At 42.1% G+C, this 23,729-nt stretch overlaps 1 protein-coding gene across 8 annotated transcripts in view; it reads right to left on the reverse strand.

Annotated features, from left to right (window-relative positions):
• Nucleotides 1-1,335: 1,335 nt before the first annotated feature.
• LOC129831107 (tropomyosin alpha-3 chain) overlaps nucleotides 1,336-23,729 on the reverse strand; it is a 36,837-nt gene continuing 14,443 nt past the window's right edge. For 2 of the 8 annotated variants that reach the window (XM_055894154.1, XM_055894160.1), the window contains 7 exons: nucleotides 19,990-20,123; nucleotides 17,017-17,134; nucleotides 16,507-16,577; nucleotides 12,404-12,479; nucleotides 10,850-10,912; nucleotides 9,517-9,586; nucleotides 1,336-2,768 (listed from right to left, as the gene is read on the reverse strand). In XM_055894154.1, coding sequence (XP_055750129.1) covers nucleotides 2,686-2,768; nucleotides 9,517-9,586; nucleotides 10,850-10,912; nucleotides 12,404-12,479; nucleotides 16,507-16,577; nucleotides 17,017-17,134; nucleotides 19,990-20,123 — 615 coding nt within the window. In that variant the 3' untranslated portion in view covers nucleotides 1,336-2,685. Of the gene's footprint in view, nucleotides 2,769-7,994; nucleotides 8,760-9,234; nucleotides 9,314-9,516; nucleotides 9,587-10,849; nucleotides 10,913-12,403; nucleotides 12,480-14,962; nucleotides 15,039-16,506; nucleotides 16,578-17,016; nucleotides 17,135-19,989; nucleotides 20,124-23,729 lie in introns of those variants that run through there. The other 6 variants (XM_055894153.1, XM_055894157.1, XM_055894155.1 and 3 more) reach the window with 5 other exon arrangements.

Here is a 23,729-nt window from a genome sequence, read left to right on the forward strand (position 1 = left end):
GTGTCCACATACGTTTGTGTGTATATATGTATATATATATACACAAACGTAAGAGGTTGAGGAGTCTCATTTCATTAGTAGGCAAACAGACTGTCCTCCCTTCTAGCCACCTCCCATAGAGGATACTCATGATTAAAAACAATCTGCTACTTGTGTCCTATAAAATGTCTCCAACTTAATTTTTTTTGATCACTTTACACATTTATTTTGGGATCCTCCCGTGAATGTAGTTTGCCTAATGACTTGTTAGTGGAGAAGGACCGTCTCATTTCCATCCATGTTTACTCTCCTCGATTAACTTTGACCTTTTCCAAAAGAAGCGAGAGGACACATGACATGAGGATGCTAATTGATAAAAGGGCCAGGGTGTGTGTCTGGAGGCCTTGGGGGTGAGATGCTGTGAATGGTGAATCTTATTGGCCATTTCTCATTGACACACACACTTTGAATGCAATCCTAACTACCAACACCTGATGAGATGAGGCCCAAGCCCTACATAAGACACACGTGACTTACCACGAAGGGCTTAACGTACGTACCTCAGATATATGTATGCAACATACAATCACGTTAGGCTTCAGGGTAAGGTGCCGAAGGCAAGGGGTAGATTTGGAACGGGGGATTTGACTGATGTCCTGTTCTGGCCCCTAGTAATAACCAGCCGTTGATTACCCCGATGGTTTGAGGTCATCAAGAAGCCAGAATCCTGCAATGTTGTGGTGATGCGTACCAATCACAAGCTGCCCTGCCTGTATACGTGGAGCCGGCTAAGGCCAGGGGCGAGGCTTTCTTTGAAAACTGACAACGACCTGCTCTTCTGATTTTTGCCTCGGTACAGCAAGGACAAAGCATTGAGGACTCCCACACACAAGGCACAAACTCGACATGAACTGAGTGGACACATACAAGTAGTGTTGGCAATGCGCACAGACAAATACAGACATTCATACAAATTCACTTATCAATAACAGTAAAGTCTGAACATAAATGTCAGCCACTCAACATTTAATAAAAATGTCTAAACAGGATACAGTATGAAGACATGCTACACATCAAGACTTATCCAAAAACAAAATGTGATGAAGACTTTTCCTCACAGTTAGCTGTACATTACTGTTTGCTTGTGAGTGGTTGTGCACGTAACATGATGGTAATTATACTCGTGTCTATTTTATGCATGCATCCTTTACGATGTGCGTTTTTAAAAAATGGGCTAATTATAAAGCAACTCAGACTGAATTGACCCATCCCTGGCTTGTGCAATCAAAAATAGTCTATACAACAATCAGATTGCACTTGGAGAATTTAACTTAAAATGAAAATCCAAAGAGACAGTTTTGTATGGCAGTAAAAACCATGGTCTTTATTCAAAGAAAACGTCATTACAATGGAACAAGACTGTAACAAAGTGGTTATACATCTCTGGGTGAATTTCCAGTTAAAACATTGAGGTCTTAATTATTTTACGTGTTGTAGTTTAAATCCTACTTATAGTATAGGTTTAAATACCCAACCCATTTTCTATAATTGGCATGGTACTGGCAAAGTGATGGCCATTGATTTTTGAACCCAACAACCTCACTATAGACTTCTCAAACTAAAGGCTGCATTTTGACCAATCAGCTCTGAAAAAGATCTGATGTGAGAAGATGTGATGTAATAGATCAAAAAACCAATTTGTTTAAAAAAATGGATTGGAGAGTTCAGGCCAAATAATTAGTGCCAACAAGTGCCGGACTGTTTTTTGATAGTGGCTATGGTTTCAGTAGGAGAAAACACATACGAGGCAAAATATCAAACAAATTATGCATATCCCTAAGGAATAGAAAGAAAAAAAAACTTGATTGCATGATACAGCTTGGACATCATCAAATCCAGACCACCCAATGTGGTTTTTGTCCCAAACTGTATTGGTGTAAATTAGGCAAAGGGCAGGATAAAAGGGATATACTGTATAGAAGGACGGAAAGAAGCCTAGTTCCATTTTGGACCCTATCCACTAATTAATTTTGGCATCAACTAATCATAAAGGATTGCAAAGGCCAAAGCAACGCAGTGATGGCCCAACCCTATGATAGACCAAGTGGAGCTTCTTCAAATCTTGCTTACCACTTCAGCACTTTCAGATGTGTGAACTTTGAGGGTTTAGGCGTTAAAGGACGGTGTTACAGAACATAGAACCAGTCCAGGGAATACAACAGCAGGACTGAAGTCAGAAGTGAATAATCCTATGTAGTAAATGGCTGGCAAAAATCATGTGCTCCGTTTCCCCCTTTTCTATGGTTGATCTTGAATGGCTGGAAACTAAAATGGGATATTCTATGGGTGAGTGGACTGACCGTGTTCTCGTTAACTTGGCAAGGAATCCTTAAAGGCAGTCATGCTAGCCACATTCAAGCAAGGAGAAGATGGTATAGTAGACCACATAAGTATGACCGAGTGTCCCTATTAAAGACCATTCCAATGGATAAAGGCAAGCGCTTCCACAATATGTCACATTGAAGAACAATGTTTAACAAGAACAATCAAAGCTGTTGAGAATAAAGGTGTCATAGTAAATAGTGGTTTTGGCATGCTTCAGCATCACAAGGGTAAACCCCCAGTGGGGATTTTTCCTACCTTGACACCACGACAGCAGAGTGAGGAGAAAGGAGAGACAGAAAGAGAAGTGTGGGGGGGGGGTTCTCAGAAGCTGTTGAGGTCCTGCAGGGTCTGGTCCAGGGTGGCATGGATCTTGAGGTTCTCCTCCTTGGCATTGGCCAGTCTCTCTGGAGGGAGAGATTAATCATTTATTATTCGTCTGGGTAACACACCAAGAATCCCTAGGTACCACTAATGGAGCCCTCTGTTTTAATCAAGGCAATCAAGTTTATTTTATATAGCCCTTCGTACATCAGCTAATTAAACTGTCAAAACAGAAAATGTGTGTCAGTCTTTCTTGTGAAAACAGTGAACATTTCTGAGTTATAATATATACTGTGGAGCTGTACAGAAGTGCTGTACAGAAACCCAGCCTAAAACCCCAAACAGCAAGCAATGCAGGTGTAGAAGCACGGCTACAGAACACTGCCAAAATCAGCCGGTCAGTTTATGACAACTGACTATAACCCCAATAATTACTTTAGCCTGTTTTGCGACGGTTTATTATTGCGATTATGATTTTGCCCAATTTGACTGAGGGTTTGGGTAATGTTACCCTCTAAAAATATAACTCGACATTTCTAAAAAGAAAATGGGCAATCCTCAGTGGTAGGGTTGCAAAGGGAAGGTATTACTGGAAACTTTTGAAGTTCACAAGTAAATTACCAGAATGTTGGTAACTTTCCAATTGTTATTTTATCAGACAACAACTAAGTGGTCTTTGAGTACTTCAGATGATCATGTGTCTAATTATCTCTGGGTCTCTTATTTATTTTATGTGGTAAGGCCACACAATCTAAAAATATTACTTCATAGTTGGAAAAGTTGCAGAGTTATTGAAATAATGCCTTTGTTGATTAGATGCTTTCTTCATTAATTTAGCTATTTTCTCTTGAACCATGTGGTCTATTCACTAGAAACTTGTATATACAGAAGTACACACACTTTAACAGTATAACATACTAAAAAGTTACCATAGATTACCTGTTAATTACCAAACTTACTGGAGTCCGGTAACTTTGGTAAATGACCAGTAGCTTTGCAACCCTATTCAGCGGCTTAACTTGCATTCATGAACCAGGCAGATATACAAAGGCTGCATTTACAAAGACAGACCAATTATTTCACTAGTCTTTTGACCAATCACATCAGATCTTTACACATCAAATATATGTTTGAGCTTATGATTGGTCATAAGACCAATTAACGATAAAATATATATATAAAAAATTGGGCTGCCTGTGTAAAAGCAGTATAAATATCCAATACCCAGCATTCACAGTGGGTCTCCAGGATACGCATTGAGCAACACTGCTATATAAAAAAAAAGTGTAGACAGTAAAACAATCAATTGGATGTGAGAAGGAAAGGTAGGAGCATAGTAAACAGAATGAATAGTAAAAATAAGCAGAGTACAGAAAAGGTCACATTACCTGAGCATGGAGTAGAGGGAAGATGAAGAAAAAAATTGCCACAAGGGGGCAGACTTACTAGGTTAGCCACTTGGGCAGTGTTTCCCCAAACTCGGTCCTGTGGACCATGAGGTGTAGTTTTTTTTGCCCTAGCACTACACAGCTCAGAAATATGGTAGGCCACTTGATAACATCTGAACATAGTGGACAGGCTAGCATGTTGTTCAAACAGTAGGAGGTAGAAGGGTGTGTTCATAATGATTGTGTACTGAACGTGCAAACAACAAGGAGGAATTTGGACATTATCGAACAAAACAAACATTTACTGTGGAACTAGGATTCCTGGGAGTGCATTCTGACGAAGATCAAAGGTAAGTGAATATTTATAATGCTATTTATGACTTATGTTGACTCTAACATGGCGGATATCTCTTTGGGTTGATTTGTCATCTTAGCGCCGTTTGCCTTTTCCGTAAAGTTTTTTTGAAATCTGACACAGCGGTTGCAAAGAGAAGTGGATCTAAAATTCAATATGTAAATTGATGTGGCTCTCTGCAAAATCACCGGATGTTTTGGAACTACTGAACATAATGCGCCAATGTAAACAGATTTTTGGATACAAATATGAACTTCCTCGAACAATACATATGTATTGTGTAAGATGAAGTCCTATGAGTGTCATCTGATGAAGATCAAAGGTTAGTGATACATTGTATCTATATTTCTGCTTTTTGTGACTCCTCTCTTTGGCTGGAAAAATGGCTGTGTTTTTCTGTGAATAGGCACTCGCCTAACAAATCGTTTGCTTTCATCGTAAAGCCTATTTGAAATCGGACACTGTGGCTGGATTTACAACAAATGTATCTTTAAAATGGTGTAAAATACATGTATGTTTGAGGATTTTTAATTATGGGATTTCTGTTTTGAATTTGGCGCCCTGCAATTTCACTGGCTGTTGACGAGGTGAGACTCCACCGTCCCACATACCCTAGAGAGGTTAAACAATTTTGATAAAAAAAATTAAATTAATGGGTCTTCTGGTTGTGGAAGGCTGATATTTAGCCTAGGTATAATCTAAAGCCCTGAATTCATTAGATCATTGCTGACAGTTTCAAATGCAGTCGTTTTTACCTTTAAAATTGTACAAAGCTTAATTACAGAAAAAATATATAAAAATCCAGATATCGCTCACAAGTTAATATGCCATAATCGCCCAGCCCGAAGGAATACTTGGAGTGGCCACTGGTTGGAAGCCCACTAAAGCACAGTGTAGGAAGTGTAAAATGCATGTGTACACTGAAGGGAATACCTGAGCAACATGGACACTCAAAGGCTAGAAACGTGGACACTATAGGACCACGTTCAGCAAAAGGCCGCTACACACTTCAGGCAAACGCAGCGACCGAGCATATATACATACTTTTATGCAGCACAAATTCTGGAAGTGACTGTATACGATGCTCTGTCGCTCTGTGTAGGGTGCGTTGGGCCTTTAACGCAATTGTGGAACGTTGCAGAAAGAAATGTAATTAACAGAGCTGACCCCTATTCTGCATGTCAGAGAAATGTTTGTTCTACATAATGTTGCAATCTGAACATGCCACAAATTTGCCCAGTTGAACACGGCCTAGGATAGAGTCACTGGGAAAAGTTGAGTAATGTTTTTCCTCATGCAAGAAAGATATTCCCCTGAATATTCAACCACTGCATCCTTAAGTTTAAGTGAATTTACTACAAATATAATATTTTTTAATCACCATATCAGGAATTTGGTCATTAAATTCTGAATCAAGTTTTTCTAATCTAATTGAAATCTCAATAAATCGGAGTGGCTGCGGTTCTGGATTTTCTGGAAACCTGATTTTCTTTAGGCTAAAGATTTCTGCACATGTATTTTTATGTAGCTGCTGCACACTCCGCTGCCCCCTCCTTGATCTGCGATGAACACCCTTGAAGTATTTAGGCTACACCCTCGAAGTATTTAGGCTACACCCTTGTTGTACAAAGGACATGGTCGATACGTTCCAACTATTACATTCCATACCTCTGTAGGTTATTAAGCACAAGTGTGATTTTTTTCAGGAGGGGTTGTTTCAGAGGAGCTACACCGTGAAGAGGACGTGAACAGGACATGAACAGGACGTGAGCGCAGTAATTTCACCTGCCACACCAGAGATGTAAACAGATGCGGGCGTGGAAGCAGAATCAGTAGCACTCCGTCTCTTCTGCCAGGAATCTATTGACTTTGGGTTCAATACGAGTAGCCTATACGGACAGCCATATTTCTCATGACATCAAAAGTAAAAGGTCCGGTAAAAGTTCTACAACCATCTGCAGTCTGCATTAAAACAAGAATTGAACAGTAGTTGGCTAGCTGAGTAATTTCCAGGGCAGAACAAGCGCATATCCATTGACAACGTCGTCCTATCAAATCAGAATATCGGGGGGAAGGGTCTACTCTACACTATCCACTGCCTCAAAAGTTAATACAACTAACACTATCTGGAACTGCCTTTCTGTTCATCAGCTGGTTTGAATGTGTGAAAAGTTTATAAAGCCCATTGATACTATAGATTACAACCTACCTCCAAATTATGAATGAGGAAGACTACAGTTCCATTTAAAATGTGTGTTTTTCCCCATACAGGTAGGCCTACTGCTATAGTCGATGTAGCCTACTACTATTGGTCATGTTTCTAACATGTTCATACTATGAAGCGGAGTGAATAGTATAAATACTTTGACACTAAAAAACAAAACTATTTCAGGCACTTTGTATGGTGTAAGTGCTGTTATTGTAAAAAGGAAAGCTAACACTTAGCCGCGAAGTGTTAGGCCACACAAGCTCACAGAACAGGAACGCTGAGTGCTGAAGCATGTCGAAATTGTCTGTCCTCGGTTGCAACACTCACTAAAGACTTCCAAACTGCCTTCTGGAAGCAACATCAGCACAAGAACTGTTCGTCATGAGCTTCATGAAATGGGTTTCCACGGCAGAGCAACAGCACACAAGCCTAAGATCACCATGCGCAATGCCAAGCCTCGGCAGGAGTGGTATAAAGCTCGACACCATTTGACTCTGGAGTAGCGGAAACGCGGTCTCTGGAGTGAGGAAACACTTCACTATCAGGCAGTCCGATGGACGAATCTGGGTTGGGCGGATGCCAGGAGAACGTTACCTGCCCGAATGCATAGAGCCAACTAAAGTTTGGCGGAGGAGGAATAATTGTGTGGAGCTGTTTTTCATGGTTCGGGCTAGGTCCCTTAGTTCCAGTCAAGGGAAATCTTAACGCTACAGCATACAATGACATTCTAGACGATTCTGTGCTTCCAACTTTGTGGCAACAGTTTGGGGAAGGCCCTTTCCTGTTTTAGCATGACAATGGGGCCTGAGGGCATACAGTGTGTTGTGAAATCTGTGAATGTATTGTAATGTTTTTAAAATTGTATAAACTGCCTTAATTTTGCTGGACCCCATGAAGAGTAGCTGCTGCTTTGGCAGTAGCTAATGGGGATCCATAATAAATAAAAATATGCCATCGTGCAGAAAGCGAGGTCCATACAGCAATGGTTTGTTGAGATCGGTGTGGAAGAACTTTACTGTCCTGCACAGAGCCCTGACCTCAACCCCATTGGGAAGAATTGGAACGCCAACTGCAAGCCAGGACTAAATTTCCCAACATCAGTGATCGACCTATATCTATCCTTCTTACCTGACCATTTTATAAATTGCGTGACATCATAGAATTTTGCAAACGCACTCCACCCGTCTCGCCAAGATAACCCGGCACAAGTACAAGACAGGCAACTACAGGAGATCAGATGCAACACAGAACAAGCCCAAACCCAACAGTAAGGCTGTCAAACAGATGGGGTGGATCTTCACATTGAAAATTGAATTTTTCAAGCATGTTCATATTTCATGTAAGCTGCACTTCTATTCAGTTTTCGTTGTATTGTAAACTTCTCAAGTGCACCATTGTGGCACATTAGTTGGTCGTGTAAACTAACCCTATCAATTGTGACATCTTGTTTGAATGAACTTGTTGCAAGTGGATCTCGATAAGAGTAAATGAGCAAAAATACCAATGTAACATGTTTAATGAAACCTTGTGTTTTGCCCTTAAAATGTGTTGTGTTCTTATTTCTAGTGCTAGCCTAAAGCCCAATGTGGAGGCACCATCACTACTGCCAAAGCCTCATTAAAATCAGATAAAATTGTACAATTTCTACCATGACTATTTGTGGAAAAACAATGAACATGGAAAGAGCAACAGAAACCATTGTGTTTGTGATGTCAGTTTGAAAAAGGTTTGAAAAGAAATTGTTAAAAAGGAGACAGTAGACAGGTTTTTCCTCCTCCCTTTGTTCAACATTTATATAGAATCACATGTAGAGGACAGGGTGAAACATGGGACAAGGCAAGATAGAGAACCAAATTACAAAGAGTGCAGGCTTGAGCACAGTGAGCCAAAGAAACAAATACAGTTGCCCAAGGAGAGCGAGAAAGTTGGGCAAAGGAGTTTGAGTGAAAAGAAAAGCACAAAGGGAACAGATTTAACAACCACGTAAGGAATGAGTGAAGATGGACAGGAAGGGAGGGGGAGAGAGAACCACGCCAACGAAATGGATGTTCATCAGGAGGACTGAGACGAAATTCTTGAAACCACAACAGGGGAGTGAGGAAGTGAGCTTCCCGACATTTATCTGAAAACAGAGGGGTTGAGAAACCGTGACTACGGATTCTGAGATCATTACATTGTGACCATTAGTAGCCATTGGGTATCACCGACTCTTTTCTTGTGGACATTTAGTGCATTGATATGGAAATTGCAAGCATCCAGTAATTCAGTTATTACTTCACAAACCACCTTTAAAATGTCACACCACTCATATCACACCTAGATATTTTTTACAAGCACAAAAACCCATTAGTATAAATAGTGTTGGTTGGCAGATTTTGTTGCATGAGTCAAGCTTTGCTTTTGCATGATATAGTTTGTCACATCTGCCAACTCCTTAGAAAAGTGAACATTACATGGCTGTTAGGTGACGTGTTATAGAGAGTCAGGTGTTTTTCCTGGCCCCCTGACTTCAGTGCAGTGTTAGGGGAATATTAGATTCTCAGTCAAACCCCACAGGCCCTGCATGCCAACCACACACACGGTCAGCCCGTATTTACATGGAGGTCATGTCATTGAGGGCATGGTCCAACTCCTCGCTAATGGCCTTATACTTGAGTTTCTGTGCATATAGCTCATCTGTTCAGAGAGGCCAAAGAGTGAAGGGGAAAAAGAGAAAGAGTGGAGAACAGGTAGGAAAAAAACAGAAGGAGAGTGAGGGAAGTTGCCAAAGGGAAAGTGATGTATGCTAAAATAATAGACTGATTAAGCCAGAACAGGACTTTTCCTGTAAACTCCTGTATATCCCAATGCACCGTCAAGGCAAAGCGTCTGGATCCTACCTTCCAGATCATCTATGGTCTTCTCCAGCTTGGCCACAGACCTCTCAGCAAACTCAGCACGAGTCTCAGCCTAAGAAAATAAGTCAAAACAAAGCATTCAATCAAGAAACTACTAGAACCTTGATGACCTAGACTAAATAGGTTAACTCGGATTTAAAACCAAACTAACCTGACTGTGAATAAAGAAATAAATGCAATGAGCAAGAAACTGCAAACAGATCGAACATCTTAAATACTGTCAAACAAATCTCCTTGAGGAAACGTTGAAAAAAAATGCACCCCGAGACACTAGATACTACAAGGGGACATGTCAAAACAAACAAAAAGCATGACAGATGGCCTTCCCTGAGATTCTCTTGTGAAAGTGTCAACCAGCTGCAATTCTATCTACCGAAATGAGGCTTCCCCCCCCACTCTTTAAGTCAGGGTTACCCAACTGGCATCCCAATATAATTATTTTATTGTTGGACATAAGATTGTAAAAACACCAGCAAATTAACTTCCAATTGATTTCAATTTTGGAAATCTGTTCCAAAGTATTCCCATGGATAGATATACAGTAAGCTCCAAAAGTATTGGGACAGCAAATTGTTTTGGCTCTGAAACAATACAATGACTATGAGGTTAAAGTGCAGACTCATCTTTAATTCTAGTTTTTAATATTCCATCAGGTGAACTGTTTAAAAATCACAGCACTTTTTGTACAAAGTCCCCACATTTTGGGGGGCCAAACTATTGGGACAAATTCCCTTTCGTCCCATATCCCTTTCGTCCCATATACCTAGCACGCAATGATTACATCATGTGATTCTACAAACTTGTTGAAAGCATTTGCCATTTGTTTTTGTTGCGTTTTAGATTATTTTGTGGTAAATGTAGTGTCATTGGAGTCATTTATTGTAAATAGAATACATTTATAAACACTTCGACATTAATGTGGATGTTAACATGATTACGGCTAGTCCTGAATAAAATTGTGAATAATGAGGAGCGAAAGTTAGACGCACAAATATCATAATCCCAAGACATTGTAATAGTGAGAGGTTAGCATAACAGGGAAGGTTAGCATTTTGTCGGGGATGATATTTTTGTCGGTCACAGTCCCAATACCTGGAGCTCACTGTATGTGATCCTATACAAACGTAAGCAAGGTTTGAAATGATAATGTTTTAGTCAAATATTACATCTTATGGCTTCTTGCGGTCAACTTGCAAAGTACTAATTATTTGTAATTATGTTCTGGCCCACTTACCGTCGGCTCATTTCTTATAAAATAATAAATAGGCTCACTTCTGAATCTACTTGATCCCTGCTCTACAGGTTATCCACTTACCTCTTTGAGCTTGTCAGTCAGGATCTTGATCTCTTCCTCATACTTGTCCTCCTTCTGGGAGTACTGTAGTAGAAGAGAGGACTGTCAGTTTAAAGCAGAGCGCCCACCCACCAAAACATTAAATAATTGACATGAACTCAATCTCATGTAAAAGACCAGTTCGTTGATGCTGCAATGGAAGGATTCCTAAAAACATGTCATTATAATGCATGCCAAATTAGTTCAACAATTAGAACAATATCAAGGGCAGTCCCTGTGAAGTCAACAGTGCATGTGTGACTTGGCTCCTTCAGAGGTTAAGTTAATCCATCTGTCTACAGCTCCAGAGATACCAGAATTCTTGCTGAGATTGCAATTCTGTGTGGGGCCTTGAATACGGTTGAACTGCAGTCTCTCAAATTGCCCAATCACCGATTGGCTCAAAGAAAAGAAAAAACATCTGATGAGTATCGAGGTGTGAAACGTTCAGGATGTTTCAAATAGAAATGTACCAAACAAAATAACTGTAGATAGGAATGCTTCAAATGACTACGTTAAACATTTAACTTGGCAAAGTTCTAAACATTATGCCCCATAGGACAGGCCACTGGTTTCCCAGGTCTAAATCAGTCACTGGTGAAACACGAGAACACTACTGTCCATAAAAGGTGGAAGTAGAATACCACTGATCTAACCATTATTCCATTGAAGAAACTTTACTATGCATCTGCTCGGAGCAGATCTGGACATGCATATGCAACAATTATAAACCTGGGTTGTGGTCATTAGGTCACGCATTGGAAACCGTCAAATGTTTTTGCAACGGAAAATGAGTCATGTTAGTCTCTCCTGTTTTAGTCTTCTGTTTGGTGCCTATTGAACATAGCCCTGGAAGTGTTCATCTCTATTCCACTGCAGGGTCATTGGAGGATAACGATTACAAAGTGGGTGCAAAGGAACAATTCATTAAAAGTAACGTTCTCTATGTTATATTAGACCAAACCCTTAACTTAGTATGGGGGTGTTTGTCCACGCAGGCCTTCGGTCCAATCAGAAATATGGCGATTAAATTCTCAATTAATCATGCAAGTGTGACCTTTCTAGGAATTATAAACATAGGCTGTAAAGGGCATTGATGACAAGATTGGATGTCTGGGAGAGGTAGGAGCTATTCTCAAGACTGGAATGGGGGTAAATGCCAAAGGGAAATTAACTACACTGACCAAGTAACCCAAGGCTAACTGCCTGAGGCATCTGGATATGAACTACACACAGCCAATGTTGTTCAAGGCAGTGTCAATACAGAACCTTTGGTGTAGGGTGAATACAGCAGCTGCACTCAAATACACATGCTGCACACAGATAAACAGGTACTCTGTGTACGTACGTACACACACAGCGCCCCCCCCCCCCCCCCCCCCAAATGTGCAAAGAAAAATTGTCAACGCACAATACCTACTAAATTACTTCCTCAGAGATGTATACAGTCAAAAAAAAAAACATGCCCACAGGTACATGCTAGATTAATCTGAGGTTTACACAACCAGGTAAAATACCAACAAACCGACACACTACCTTCTCTGCCTGGGCCTCCAGGGACTTAAGGTTATTGGTGACGTTTTTCAGCTCCTCCTCCAGTTCAGCACATTTACTGGATTTGAGGGGAGGTCGCCATTGAGTTTTCGTTTCAAGAGAATGAGAAGACAAGGAGAGATGGCACAGTGGGCAACGAGGGCAGAGCAGTGAAAAAGAAGGAAAGAGTAGCAGTGTGAAAACATTGGCAACATTGGCAATACAGTTTAAGATAATTGATGGTGAGATGACAATTGGTCTCGGGAGTAGATAATTAGGAAACATGAAAAATGAGTGCCTTATGTCAAGAGAAAAGACATGAGGCTAACCACAACCCACAGCGGTTACAGACCATATCTCCATATTAAAGTGTGCCTACCTCACAAAAGGAAATCATTTTAAGCAACATCCTTAACGAAAGACAAGCTATACGAGTAATGTCCACTGTCGTTAGAATGGCATGCTTTAGGCTGGAGATGTCCTTAAGGGCATTAAAAAAGTGAGTTGTGCATGCTCGAGTTCTCATGTGTCAATTCTGTGTTATTTTCAGTAGGGCACACCGTAGCAAAACGTTTTGCAACAGAAAACTAAAGCAAGCGTTTCTTACTGGATGAGTTGACATGGCATCACCCATTTCCTATCCTACACACAACCGGAACTCTCCCATCAATTTTAAAGCAGTAGGTTGTCACTTCCTTAACATGCACACTGGATTTCATGCAAACACAAGTTGAGAAAAGAGTAGGGAAGAGAAAGGGAGGCAAGCGCGAGTCAAGGAGAGACAAGGCAGATACTGAAAAGATATGGAAAGAGAAGGAGAGGTTGGAGTCTGCAGGTCCGGGAGTCATCCAAAGAGGACCACCCGTTTGTCCCGAGGCCATGATTCTGATTACTTCTTTCTCATCCTCCACACACTCACAGAAATAGAGACTTTCTATGTGCACCTTTTGAGATCTTTTAACAATAAATAGTTCTTACATCCATAAATCTTGAGCCTGATGTTAGACCAATGGTAGATTACACTAAAGCAGTCAGTTGAGCATGAACACACTCATACATGCATTTCTCTTACACACCGTTAAGTATAGGCACACTCACCAATCAAAAAACACATGATTTTCACAAATGGGTAAAAAAAAAAATGTTTATATGATCTTTTTTTTTTTTTAAACACAAAAACACAGCCCAAACCTCATGTCTATCATAAGTTTGAGTGTTTACCCTTGTAGGATGGCCAGAATTAGGGTGACCAAATCAATGGAGGCCAGATTTTAAAAAGTGGTAAAAATAAATAAGAAAAATTAAATGAATGAATGAAAGCTACTGGCTACCTGACAGGCTCACTTTCACCCTTAACTAATCTATCTTCTCAAATCTGCAGGACATAAAACAAGAGGTAAGATGGATATAGATGAGACATGACATGTATACGCTTTTTATATTAATTCCAAATTCCTGTTATTTTCAAAAACAAGCGTCTCTGAAATGTCAACGGAGCACTGAGCTTGATTTTCAAAGCCTTTTACATTTAATTCAGCTCGTGTCATGCTAGTTTTGCAACCCGCGGAAACAACTGATGACAACCAAAATGTAGAATCCTAAAATGTTGAAACCTGCACGCTATGTCAACAGAGCTCTGTACTTATTATCAGATGCATTAGGTTACGAAATCTGACTTATTGGATATAATGTTAATGATATGTTAGAAATACCCCACTGAATGATTCAGAACATGAATAATCATATTTGTCTTTGTAAGTGACATTTTATCACCAAAGAATGTTCAGACAATGAACTGACACCCCTCCTTTTCAGTACACACAGACATAGGCATTTGCACACATAGTGCCTTCAGAAAGTATTCACACCCCTTGATTTTCATATTTTGTTGTTACAGCCCGAATTTAAAATTGATCAAACTGAGATTGTCACTGGCCTACACACAATACCCCATGTCAAAGTGGAATTATGTTTGTATATATATTAATAAAAAATGAAAAGCTGAAATGTCTTGAGTCAATAACTATTCAACCCCTTTGTTATGTCAAACCTGAATAAGTTCAGGAGTAAACATTTGCTTAACAAGTCACATAAGCTGCATGGACTCGCTGTGTGCAATAGTGTTTAACATGATTTTTGAATGACTACCTCATCTGTTTCCCACACATACAATTATCTTTAAAGTCCCTCATTTGAGCAGTGAGTTTCAAAATAGATTCAACCAAAGACCAGGGAGGTTTTCTAACGCCTCGAAAAGGGAACCTATTGGAAGATGACTAAAAGAAAAAGCAGACTATAATATTGTACAATCCAAGTGTGCAAATACTCCGTAACCGCTACCAAAGGTGATTCTAACATGTATTGACTCAGGGGTGTGAATACTTATGTAAATTAATTGTATTTCCTTTTTAAAAGCACATTTTCACTTTGCATTATGGGGTATTGTGTGTAGACGGGTAAGATTAAAAAAAATGTATTTAATCATTTTGGAATTGAGACTAAGACAACAAAATGTGGAATAAGTTGAGGGGTATGGATTCACTCCACAGAAACACACAATACCTGGTCTTCAGAGGCCTGCAGGGACTTCAGCGATTGGTCGAAACCCCTCAGCTCCTCCTCCAGGGCCCTGGCTTTGCTATTAGTGCAGGGAGGGGGCGTAGTCACACATGCGGTGCAGGGGGCGTATGGAGGGTGGGGGGTGGGTCATGCGTTGAATTTAGGTCGGACCCCCAGAAACATGCAGAGACGGACAGATGGGGGAGGAGGGCATTTATTAATTAGGATGCAGAACCATTGTTATGCAAACACACAAGTTTATTCTCATGGTCTTGGGAACAGTGAGGATGGGGCCAGTTTGGGATGATACCGGAAGTGGGACTACTATAATGCAGAACAGTATCAAATACTTTTAAAAACTTGTGCTGCGCTTGATTGTGTTGGTCCAATACAATGGAACAGTCACAAAATTGCAAACTCCAAGCAGTATTTGTATTTAAATATAGCGTCAAGCAGCCACAGAGCGGCTCAAACTATGGCCCCACAATGCCACCATCAGAACAAATTGGACAGATCGCCATAGGATTTGCCACTTCTGTACTCCTTACCACGCTTGCCAAATATCAGAACTCAACAGATCACACATAATTCTTTGGATGATGTATTTTTGAACATTTGTATTAATGTGGTCTTCTCCAGAAACGCTCAGCACCAAACTTGTAATATAGCGTCAATGGATACATCGTTAAAACGCGAGGTTTTCCAAGGCTCTCGCTCAAACAATATGGCCGCTATAAGCCAATGAGCTTGTTTTCCCTGTCCAACAATGCAACCATGCGGCCAAAGAACTATACTCTACAGGTTAGCTAGACTCATCCCTGAGTGCGCCAAATTTCATCAGGTCAAGAGCAATCAAGGTAGTCAGATCAAGAGGAATAAATAAGTGCCGTTATAGCGCCACCGTGTGGTCGATTTAAACTTGCTCACATTGAGTCGACAGTGTTTAGAACATGTCTATCAAGTTGTTACAATACGAATAATGTGTCTGATTTATATGCATTTGTGTGCCAGGTCAAGACCACTTGAATGTTCATTGGTCAGCAGCAGCCATGTTTGAGATGATACCCACAATAGCTCAAAATGGGATGAGGGGCATGAACTATAAAGGTTTTCATCTTCAATCGCTTGTTATAGCATGACCAACTGGCACAGCACTGCATGAGAGGATGTGGCCTAGATTTGCTGCTTGAACCCCTAATACATGACTCTGGCCTGGCATAGTGATGTAGACAGGGAATTGTTTGAATATAATCCAAATGAGATATCAAGATGTATGTTTGCATTCTGCATCGTGTAGTTCTGTATTCTGTAGTTGTGTGACAAGAGTGTATTAAACATAGAGCTACAATGCTGTACATGTCAAATTGATGCAGTATTTTGTGTGTAATAGATCTCTACATTCATTTGGAGGAAAACATCAGTATAACTAAATTATTTGACAAAATCCTCTTCGGCTGTGGGGATAAGTGATGTATCGTACCACTAGTGTAGTTCTGTGTATGCGTGTGTGTGTAACTATTGTGCAGTTCAATCACGTGGACACTCACGCCTCAGCAAGCTCTGCCCTCTCCTCTGTGCGCTCGTGATCCCCCTCGATGATCAGCAGCTTACGAGCCACCTGTAGACGCACACACACAACTATTTACTGCCAGTTGCATAAGAAGCCAGATGGAAACAATTGCTCGCAAGATGGGCGCAGATGGTGTACAGGTGAAGTGTGAGTAGAGATGCCCACTGTGGATATAAATTGGGTACCTCTAGGGCAAAACTGTACTAGTGAGCTTACAGCCTCACGTGAGAAGAAAAGTATGCGATGATGCCCTCATCCACTTCTGTGTCTCGATGTTACCTCATTGTGTGTGTGTGCGCATATGAGGTTGTACTAAAGCATTGTGTGTGTGTGTGTACATGATCATACCAATTGCAACACGCATATTGTATGAACTTTTCTCAGCAATGTTGCTCAACTATCCGAGGATAGAACCCTGCAGTGTGTGTGAAGTCTGCCGTGTGTGTGTGTGTGTGTGTGTGTGTGTGTGTGTGTGAGATATCCTCACCTCCTCGTACTTGCGGTCAGCCTCCTCAGCAATGTGCTTGGCCTCTTTCAGCTGGATCTCCTGTAGCTCCATCTTCTCCTCATCCTTCAGGGCCCTGTTCTCAATCACCTTCATGCCCCTGGAACAAACACACACACGTTAGATGTAATGTACCATGTAGGAATTCATCTGGTATTGAAACTTACATTTCTCGTATCCTATCGTAACACGCCAATACTCAATATTAGACTTTGGATATTTGTCAAACTAAAACACACAATCTTAATATTGCACACTGTCAGCAGCATGTGACACTACATTTCACACACTCTGGGAGGCACAATGGAGGGAGAAACTCAACAGTGCAGAGAAAGACATCCAATCAATTAACAGAAGATAGCGAGACCAAACACAAATACACAATCAACTCCCTGACGAAGGCCATGCAGTCGAAACGCGTCAGGTTTTTAAAAAACATTGTTTCTATTGAACATGCCATACTAATAAAGGCATTTTAATTAATTATATGAAGAGTGCCTTGGTCCTTTCTTTTTGATGACAAATACACAATCGTCAAAGATACTGGTAACTAACCCAAGAAGTATCAACCGGCATCGTTTCCAATTGGAGCAAATTAAGCACAATGGGCGGAACAAGCAAAGAGGTGGGATGAGCCAAGCACGAGCTAGCGAGAGCCTATTGGCATGTTGTAGCATGTATTTGCATATTCCCGTTAGGGAATGCAAAGTCTGAAGAGCACGTATGCAATAACTCAATTCGCCCTTGCACTCCTAAACAACATTTTTAGAAACTACGGCAAAACTTAGTGCACTCTATAACAGATTCTAGTTTTGGGAACAGAAAGTTATTTTGTGAGTGATTAAACATTCTATGACAAAATTAGCAGAATATTGGCCAAGTTTCATCTAGCTCCATCTTCTCGCCACTGGACATGCTCTCTCCCCACTGGACATGCTCTCTCCCCACTGGACATGCTCTCTCCCCACTGGACATGCTCTCTCCCCACTGGACATGCTCTCTCCCCACTGGACATGCTCTCTCCCCACTGGACATGCTCTCTCCCCACTGGACATGCTCTCTCCCCACTGGACATGCTCTCTCCCCACTGGACATGCTCTCTCCCCACTGGACATGCTCTCTCCCCACTGGACATGCTCTCTCCCCACTGGACATGCTCTCTCCCCACTGGACATGCTCTCATCATATTTGAGGGGAAGTTCTTAACAGATCCTTCAGATTTATACCCCCGTGATATGTATGCGTTTCCCCTTTTGTCTGTGCCATCTTTGCGCCCATGTGCTTTCACTTCCAGTCCAACAACGACAAACTGACTAGGGATGGGCAACTGGCAGCCCGCATTTACAAGACCAGTCAAAACTTTGGACACACTCATTCGAGGGTTTTTCTTTATTTTTACTATCTTCTACATTGTAGAAGTGAAGACATCAAAACTATGAAATAACAAATGGAATCATGTAGTAACCAAAAAAGTATTAAACAAATCAAAATATATATTTTTTACTCCTGGGGTGCTGACCTGCTGCACCCTCTACAACCACTGTGATTATTATTATTAGACTCTGCTGGTCATCTATGAACGTTTGAACATCTTGGCCATGTACTGTTATAATCTCAACCTGGCACAGCCAGAAGAGGACTGGTCCCCCAACCGAGACTGGTTCCTCTAGGTTTCTTCCTTTATTAGGGAGTTTTTCCTAGCCACCGTGCTTCTACATCTGCATTGCTTGCTGTTTGGGGTTTTAGGCTGGGTTTCTGTGTAGCGCTTTGTGAAATCGGCTGATGTACAAAGGGCTTCATCAATAAATTTGATTGATTTATGGTTTGGGATGAGTTGGGGTGAAGGAAAAGCAGCCAAGAAGTGCTCATCATATGAAGGAACTCCTTTAAGACCGTTCCTCATGAAGCTGGTTGAGAGAATGCCAAGTGTGTGCAAAGCTATCATCAAGGCAAACGATGGCTACTTTGAAGAATCAAAAATATATTTTGATTTGTTTAAAACTTTGGTTACATGATTCCATGTGTTACTTCATAGTTGTCTTTATTTTTTTCTACAATGTAGAATAATAATTAAGGAAAAACCTGAATGAGTAGGTGTGTCCAAACTTCTGACTGGTACTGTAGGCCCGCAGACCCTCAAGCCACTGTGGCCCCTCCGATTTTTGTGCCCCCACCCCCATCAAAGTTGCAAATCCCTGGTTCAGACCATAGTGACTGAGGCCAAGTCCCCTATTTTTCAATATGTCTTACTTCATGGGATCCCATGTTAAAAAGTCATGCTTCCTTTGTGTGTGCTTATATTAGTCCTATTTCAAACAAGTACAAGTGTATACAAATCTATGCAGATGACTTGATTTAGGACCTTTGATTTAGGACCTGAGCCCTAGGACCATGCCTCAGGACTACGTGTCATGATAAATCCTTGCTGTCCCCAGTCCACCTGGCCATGCTGCTGCTCCAGGTTCAACTGTTCTGCCTGCGGCTATGGAACGCTGACCTGTTCACCGGACGTGCTACCTGTCCCAGACCTGCTGTTTTCAACACTCTAGAGACAGGAGCGGTAGAGATACCCTAAATGATCGGCTATGAAAAGCCAACTGACATTTACTCCTGAGGTGCTGACTTGCTGCACCCTCGACAACTACTGTGATTATTATTATTATTTGACCATGCTGGTCATTTATGAACATCTTGGCCATGTTCTGTTATAATCTCCACCCGGCACAGCCAGAAGAGGACTGGCCACCCCTCATAGCCTGGTTCCTCTCTAGGTTTCTTCCTAGGTTTTGGCCTTTCTAGGAAGTTTTTCCTAGCCACTGTGCTTCTACACCTGCATTGCTTGCTGTTTGGGGTTTTAGGCTGGGTTTCTGTACAGCACTGAGATATAAGCTGATGTAAGAAGAGCTAATTGCAGTGTTTTCCCCTTTCTGTTCACGTGCGCTGTGTTCCACTGACCTCTCACTCTCATCCGCAGCCTTCTCTGCCTCCTCCAGTTTCTGCAGAGCGGTCGCCAGTCTCTCCTGGGCCCTGTCCAACTCCTCCTCAACCAGCTGGATGCGCCTGTTCAGGGAAGCAACTTCAGCCTCAGCCTGTATCAGGGAGGGGGAGAAGGGAAAGAGTAGGACGTATACTGACATTTAGCCTCAAATTTAAATGGAATTGACCCCAACCCCTCTTAGAACATAAGATTTACTGTATATGCCATGATATGATTTATATAGTGCTTTTTCTAGTGGTCAAAGCACTTTTAACATTGCATCACATCTCACGTTGTCCACCGATGTAGGAGGCTAGACACAATGCTCCTGTCAGATGACCATTTATTCCCCTTGATATTCTCACACGCATCCATCCAGTACACTGGTTATGTTCAGTGTAACACTGTAGAATCTGTTACTTTGTATCAGGTGAGCTCAACGCACCGTTTCACTATCAAGCATTAACTGTTGGAAGATGTAGTAAGATGTCATTTGTAACAGGTCAATATATGCATTAGTTGAGAGCAGAACATGTGGTAATCAACTACAATGACCACAATCCAGTGTGCCTATAGCTGCACGTTAGTGAGGGAGTTCTATTACGCTGGGACGGGTTTTCCATAAAATAAATGTCTGAAGCTTTAACTAGTTATCCTTGGGGAGACGGATAAAGCGTTATCAAATTACTTTTGCACGTGAAAACACAGAATGCTACACGTCCTTTACTCTCACTTTTGTTTGGAGCCGACTTCTCCGTTGTACAGAGCAGGGCACTTGGCTCATGCCCGGAAGGCAGCCTGGTTTCAAATCGAACAGAATTAACTTCCAGACGGTGCAAAACACGCCTAAATGGGCGAGAAATTGAACAACTTCAGAGGTACTTACCAGGGCAAGCCTGTGGGTAAGTACCTCCCATTGCGAACAAGGGGGACCGTCATGCCCTCATGACGGTCCTAGCAAGCATGCTAGGTGATCCAATCCAGTAGGGCCTGGAATCTATAGTGAGCTTTGATTGGTCAATCGCAACATGATCTCCCTCCCACCAGCCACGCTAGTCATACTGTTCTCTCTGCTACCGCACGGCAAGCAGTACCGGAGCGCCAGGTTTAGGTCCAAGAGGCTTGTAAACAGTTACTAACCCCAAGCCATAAGACTCCTGAACATCTCATCAAATGGCTACCCAGACTATTTGCATTGCCCACCCTTCTCTTCTATGCTGCTGCTACTCTGTTATTATCTATGCATAGTCATTTTAGTAACTCCACCTACATATAACCTCAATTACCTAAACTTACCGGTACCCCCTGTATATGTAACGGATGTGAAATGGCTAGCTAGTTAGCGGTGATACGCGCTAATAGCCTTTCAAATCGGTTACGTCACTTGCTCTGAAACCTAGAAGTAGTGGATCCCCTTGCTCTGCAAGGGCCGCGGCCTTTGTGGAGCGATGCTAACGATGCTTCGTGGGCGACCGGTGTTGATGTGTGCAGAGGGTCCCTGTTTCGCGCCCGTGTCGGGGCGAGGGGACGGTTTAAAGTTATACTGTTACATTGATGCTGTTGACCCGGATCACTGGTTGCTGCGGAAAAGGAGGAGGTTGAAGGGGGGGTGAGTGTAACGGATGTGAAATGGCTAGCTAGTTAGCGGTGGTATGCGCTAATAGCCTTTCAATCGGTTACATCACTTGCTCTGAAACCTAGAAGTAGTAGTTCCCCTTCCTCTGCAAGGGCCGCGGCTTTTGTGGAGCGATGGGTAACGACGCTTCGTGGGTGACTGTTGTTGATGTGTGCAGATGGTCCCTGGTTCGCGCCCGGGGCGAGGGGACGGCATAAAGTTATACTGTTACATATATAGCCTCGCTATTGTTATTTTATTGCTCTTAAAAGAAAATTGTAAAAAAACAATTTTTTACACATTTTAAGTAAGCAGATAACAGATAACAGATAACCTGTTATATTCGGCGCATGTAATAAATACAATTTCATATCACCGTGGCCTCCATCACTCTTAAATGGAAGACTTCCTAGAGCTGGCCACCCAGCCAAACTGAGCAATCAGGGGAGAAGTGCCTTGGTCAAGGAGGTGACCAAGAACCCGCTGGTCCCTCTGACAGACCTCCAGAGTTCCTATGTGGAGAACCTACCTTCCAGAAGGACCATCTCTGCAGCACTCCACCAAATCAGGCCTGTATGGTAGAGTGGCCAGACAGAAGCCACTCCTCAGTAAAAGGCACATGACAGCAGGCTTGGAGTTTGCCAAAAGGCACCTAAAGACTCTCGGATCATGAGAAACAAGATTTTCTGGTCTGATGAAACCAAGATTGAACTCTTTGGCCTGAATGCCAAGCGTCACGTCTGGAGGAAACCTGCCACCATCCCTACGGTGAAGCTTGGTGGTGGCAGCATCATGCTGTGGGGATGTTTTTCAGCGGCAGGGACTGGGAGACTAGTCAGGATCGAGGGAAAGATGAACGGAGCAAAGTACAGAGAGATTTCTTTTACCCTTTTTTCCTCCCTAACTTTGTAGTATCCAATTGGTAGTTAGTCTTGTCTCATTGCTGCAACTCCCGTACGGACTCGGAGAGGCGAAGGTCGAGAGCCGTGCGTCCTCCAAAATACAACCCAACCAAGGAGCACTGCTTCTTGACACAATGCCAACTTAACCCGGAAGCCAGCCGCACCAATGTGTCGGAGGAAACACCGTACACTGCGCCCGGCCCGCCACAGGAGTCGCTAGTGTGCGATGGGACAAGGACATCCCTGCCGGCCAAACCCTCCCCTAACCCGGGAGACGCTGGGCCAATCGTGCACCGCCCCATGGGTCTCCGCGACCGAGCCTGGACTCGAACCCAGTACAGAGAGATCCTTGATAAAAACCTGCTCCAGAGCGCTCAAGACCACAAACTGGGGCATGGTTCACCTTCCAATAGGACAACGACCCTAAGCACACAGCCCAGACAACGCAGGAGTGGCTTCAGGACAAGTCTCTGAATGTCCTTGAGTGACCCAGCCAGAGGCCAGACTTGAACCCGATCGAACGTCTCTGGAGACCTGAAAATAGCTGTGTCGTGACGCTCCCCATCCAACTTAACAGAGCTTGAGAGGATCTGTAGAGAATAATGGGAGGAACTCCCTAAATACAGGTGTGTCAAGCTTGTAACGTCATACCCAAGAAGACTTGAGGCTATAATCACTGCCAAAAGGTGCTTCAACAAAGTACTGAGTAAAGGGTCTGACTACTTATGTAAATGTTATTTGTTCTTTATTTTTAATACATTTGCAAAAATCTCTAAACCTGTTTTTGCTTTATCAAAATTGAATATTGTGTGAAGAGTGATGAAGGTTTTATTTAATCTATTTTAGAAAAAGGCTATAAGGCAATTTAGTTGTGGAAAGTTAAGCGTCTCAGCCTCTTGCCAATTGAAGGAAATGTATGAAACAGACGATAGATAAAGTCACACCACTGAGGAGAAGATTGAGCTAGATTACATTCTGCTAATTCTCTCATTGATGAAACATTGGATTTAAATACAGTTTTGTCCCCAAAACTAAAATATGTTACGGACTGAGTGCACTAAGTTTTGTAGACTTGACTCTTTGCTAAAGTGTCTTCCTGGGGTGGCCACGATTTAGCAGCAGCGTGCCTCTGCTAAACGCATATTGGGGAAACACAAAATATGTTGCTTTTTCAAACTAGTTTCATTGGGAAGGCAGATAA

The sequence above is a fragment of the Salvelinus fontinalis genome, chromosome 32 (assembly GCF_029448725.1).
Source record: "Salvelinus fontinalis isolate EN_2023a chromosome 32, ASM2944872v1, whole genome shotgun sequence".
In the NCBI taxonomy this organism is placed as follows: domain Eukaryota; kingdom Metazoa; phylum Chordata; class Actinopteri; order Salmoniformes; family Salmonidae; genus Salvelinus; species Salvelinus fontinalis.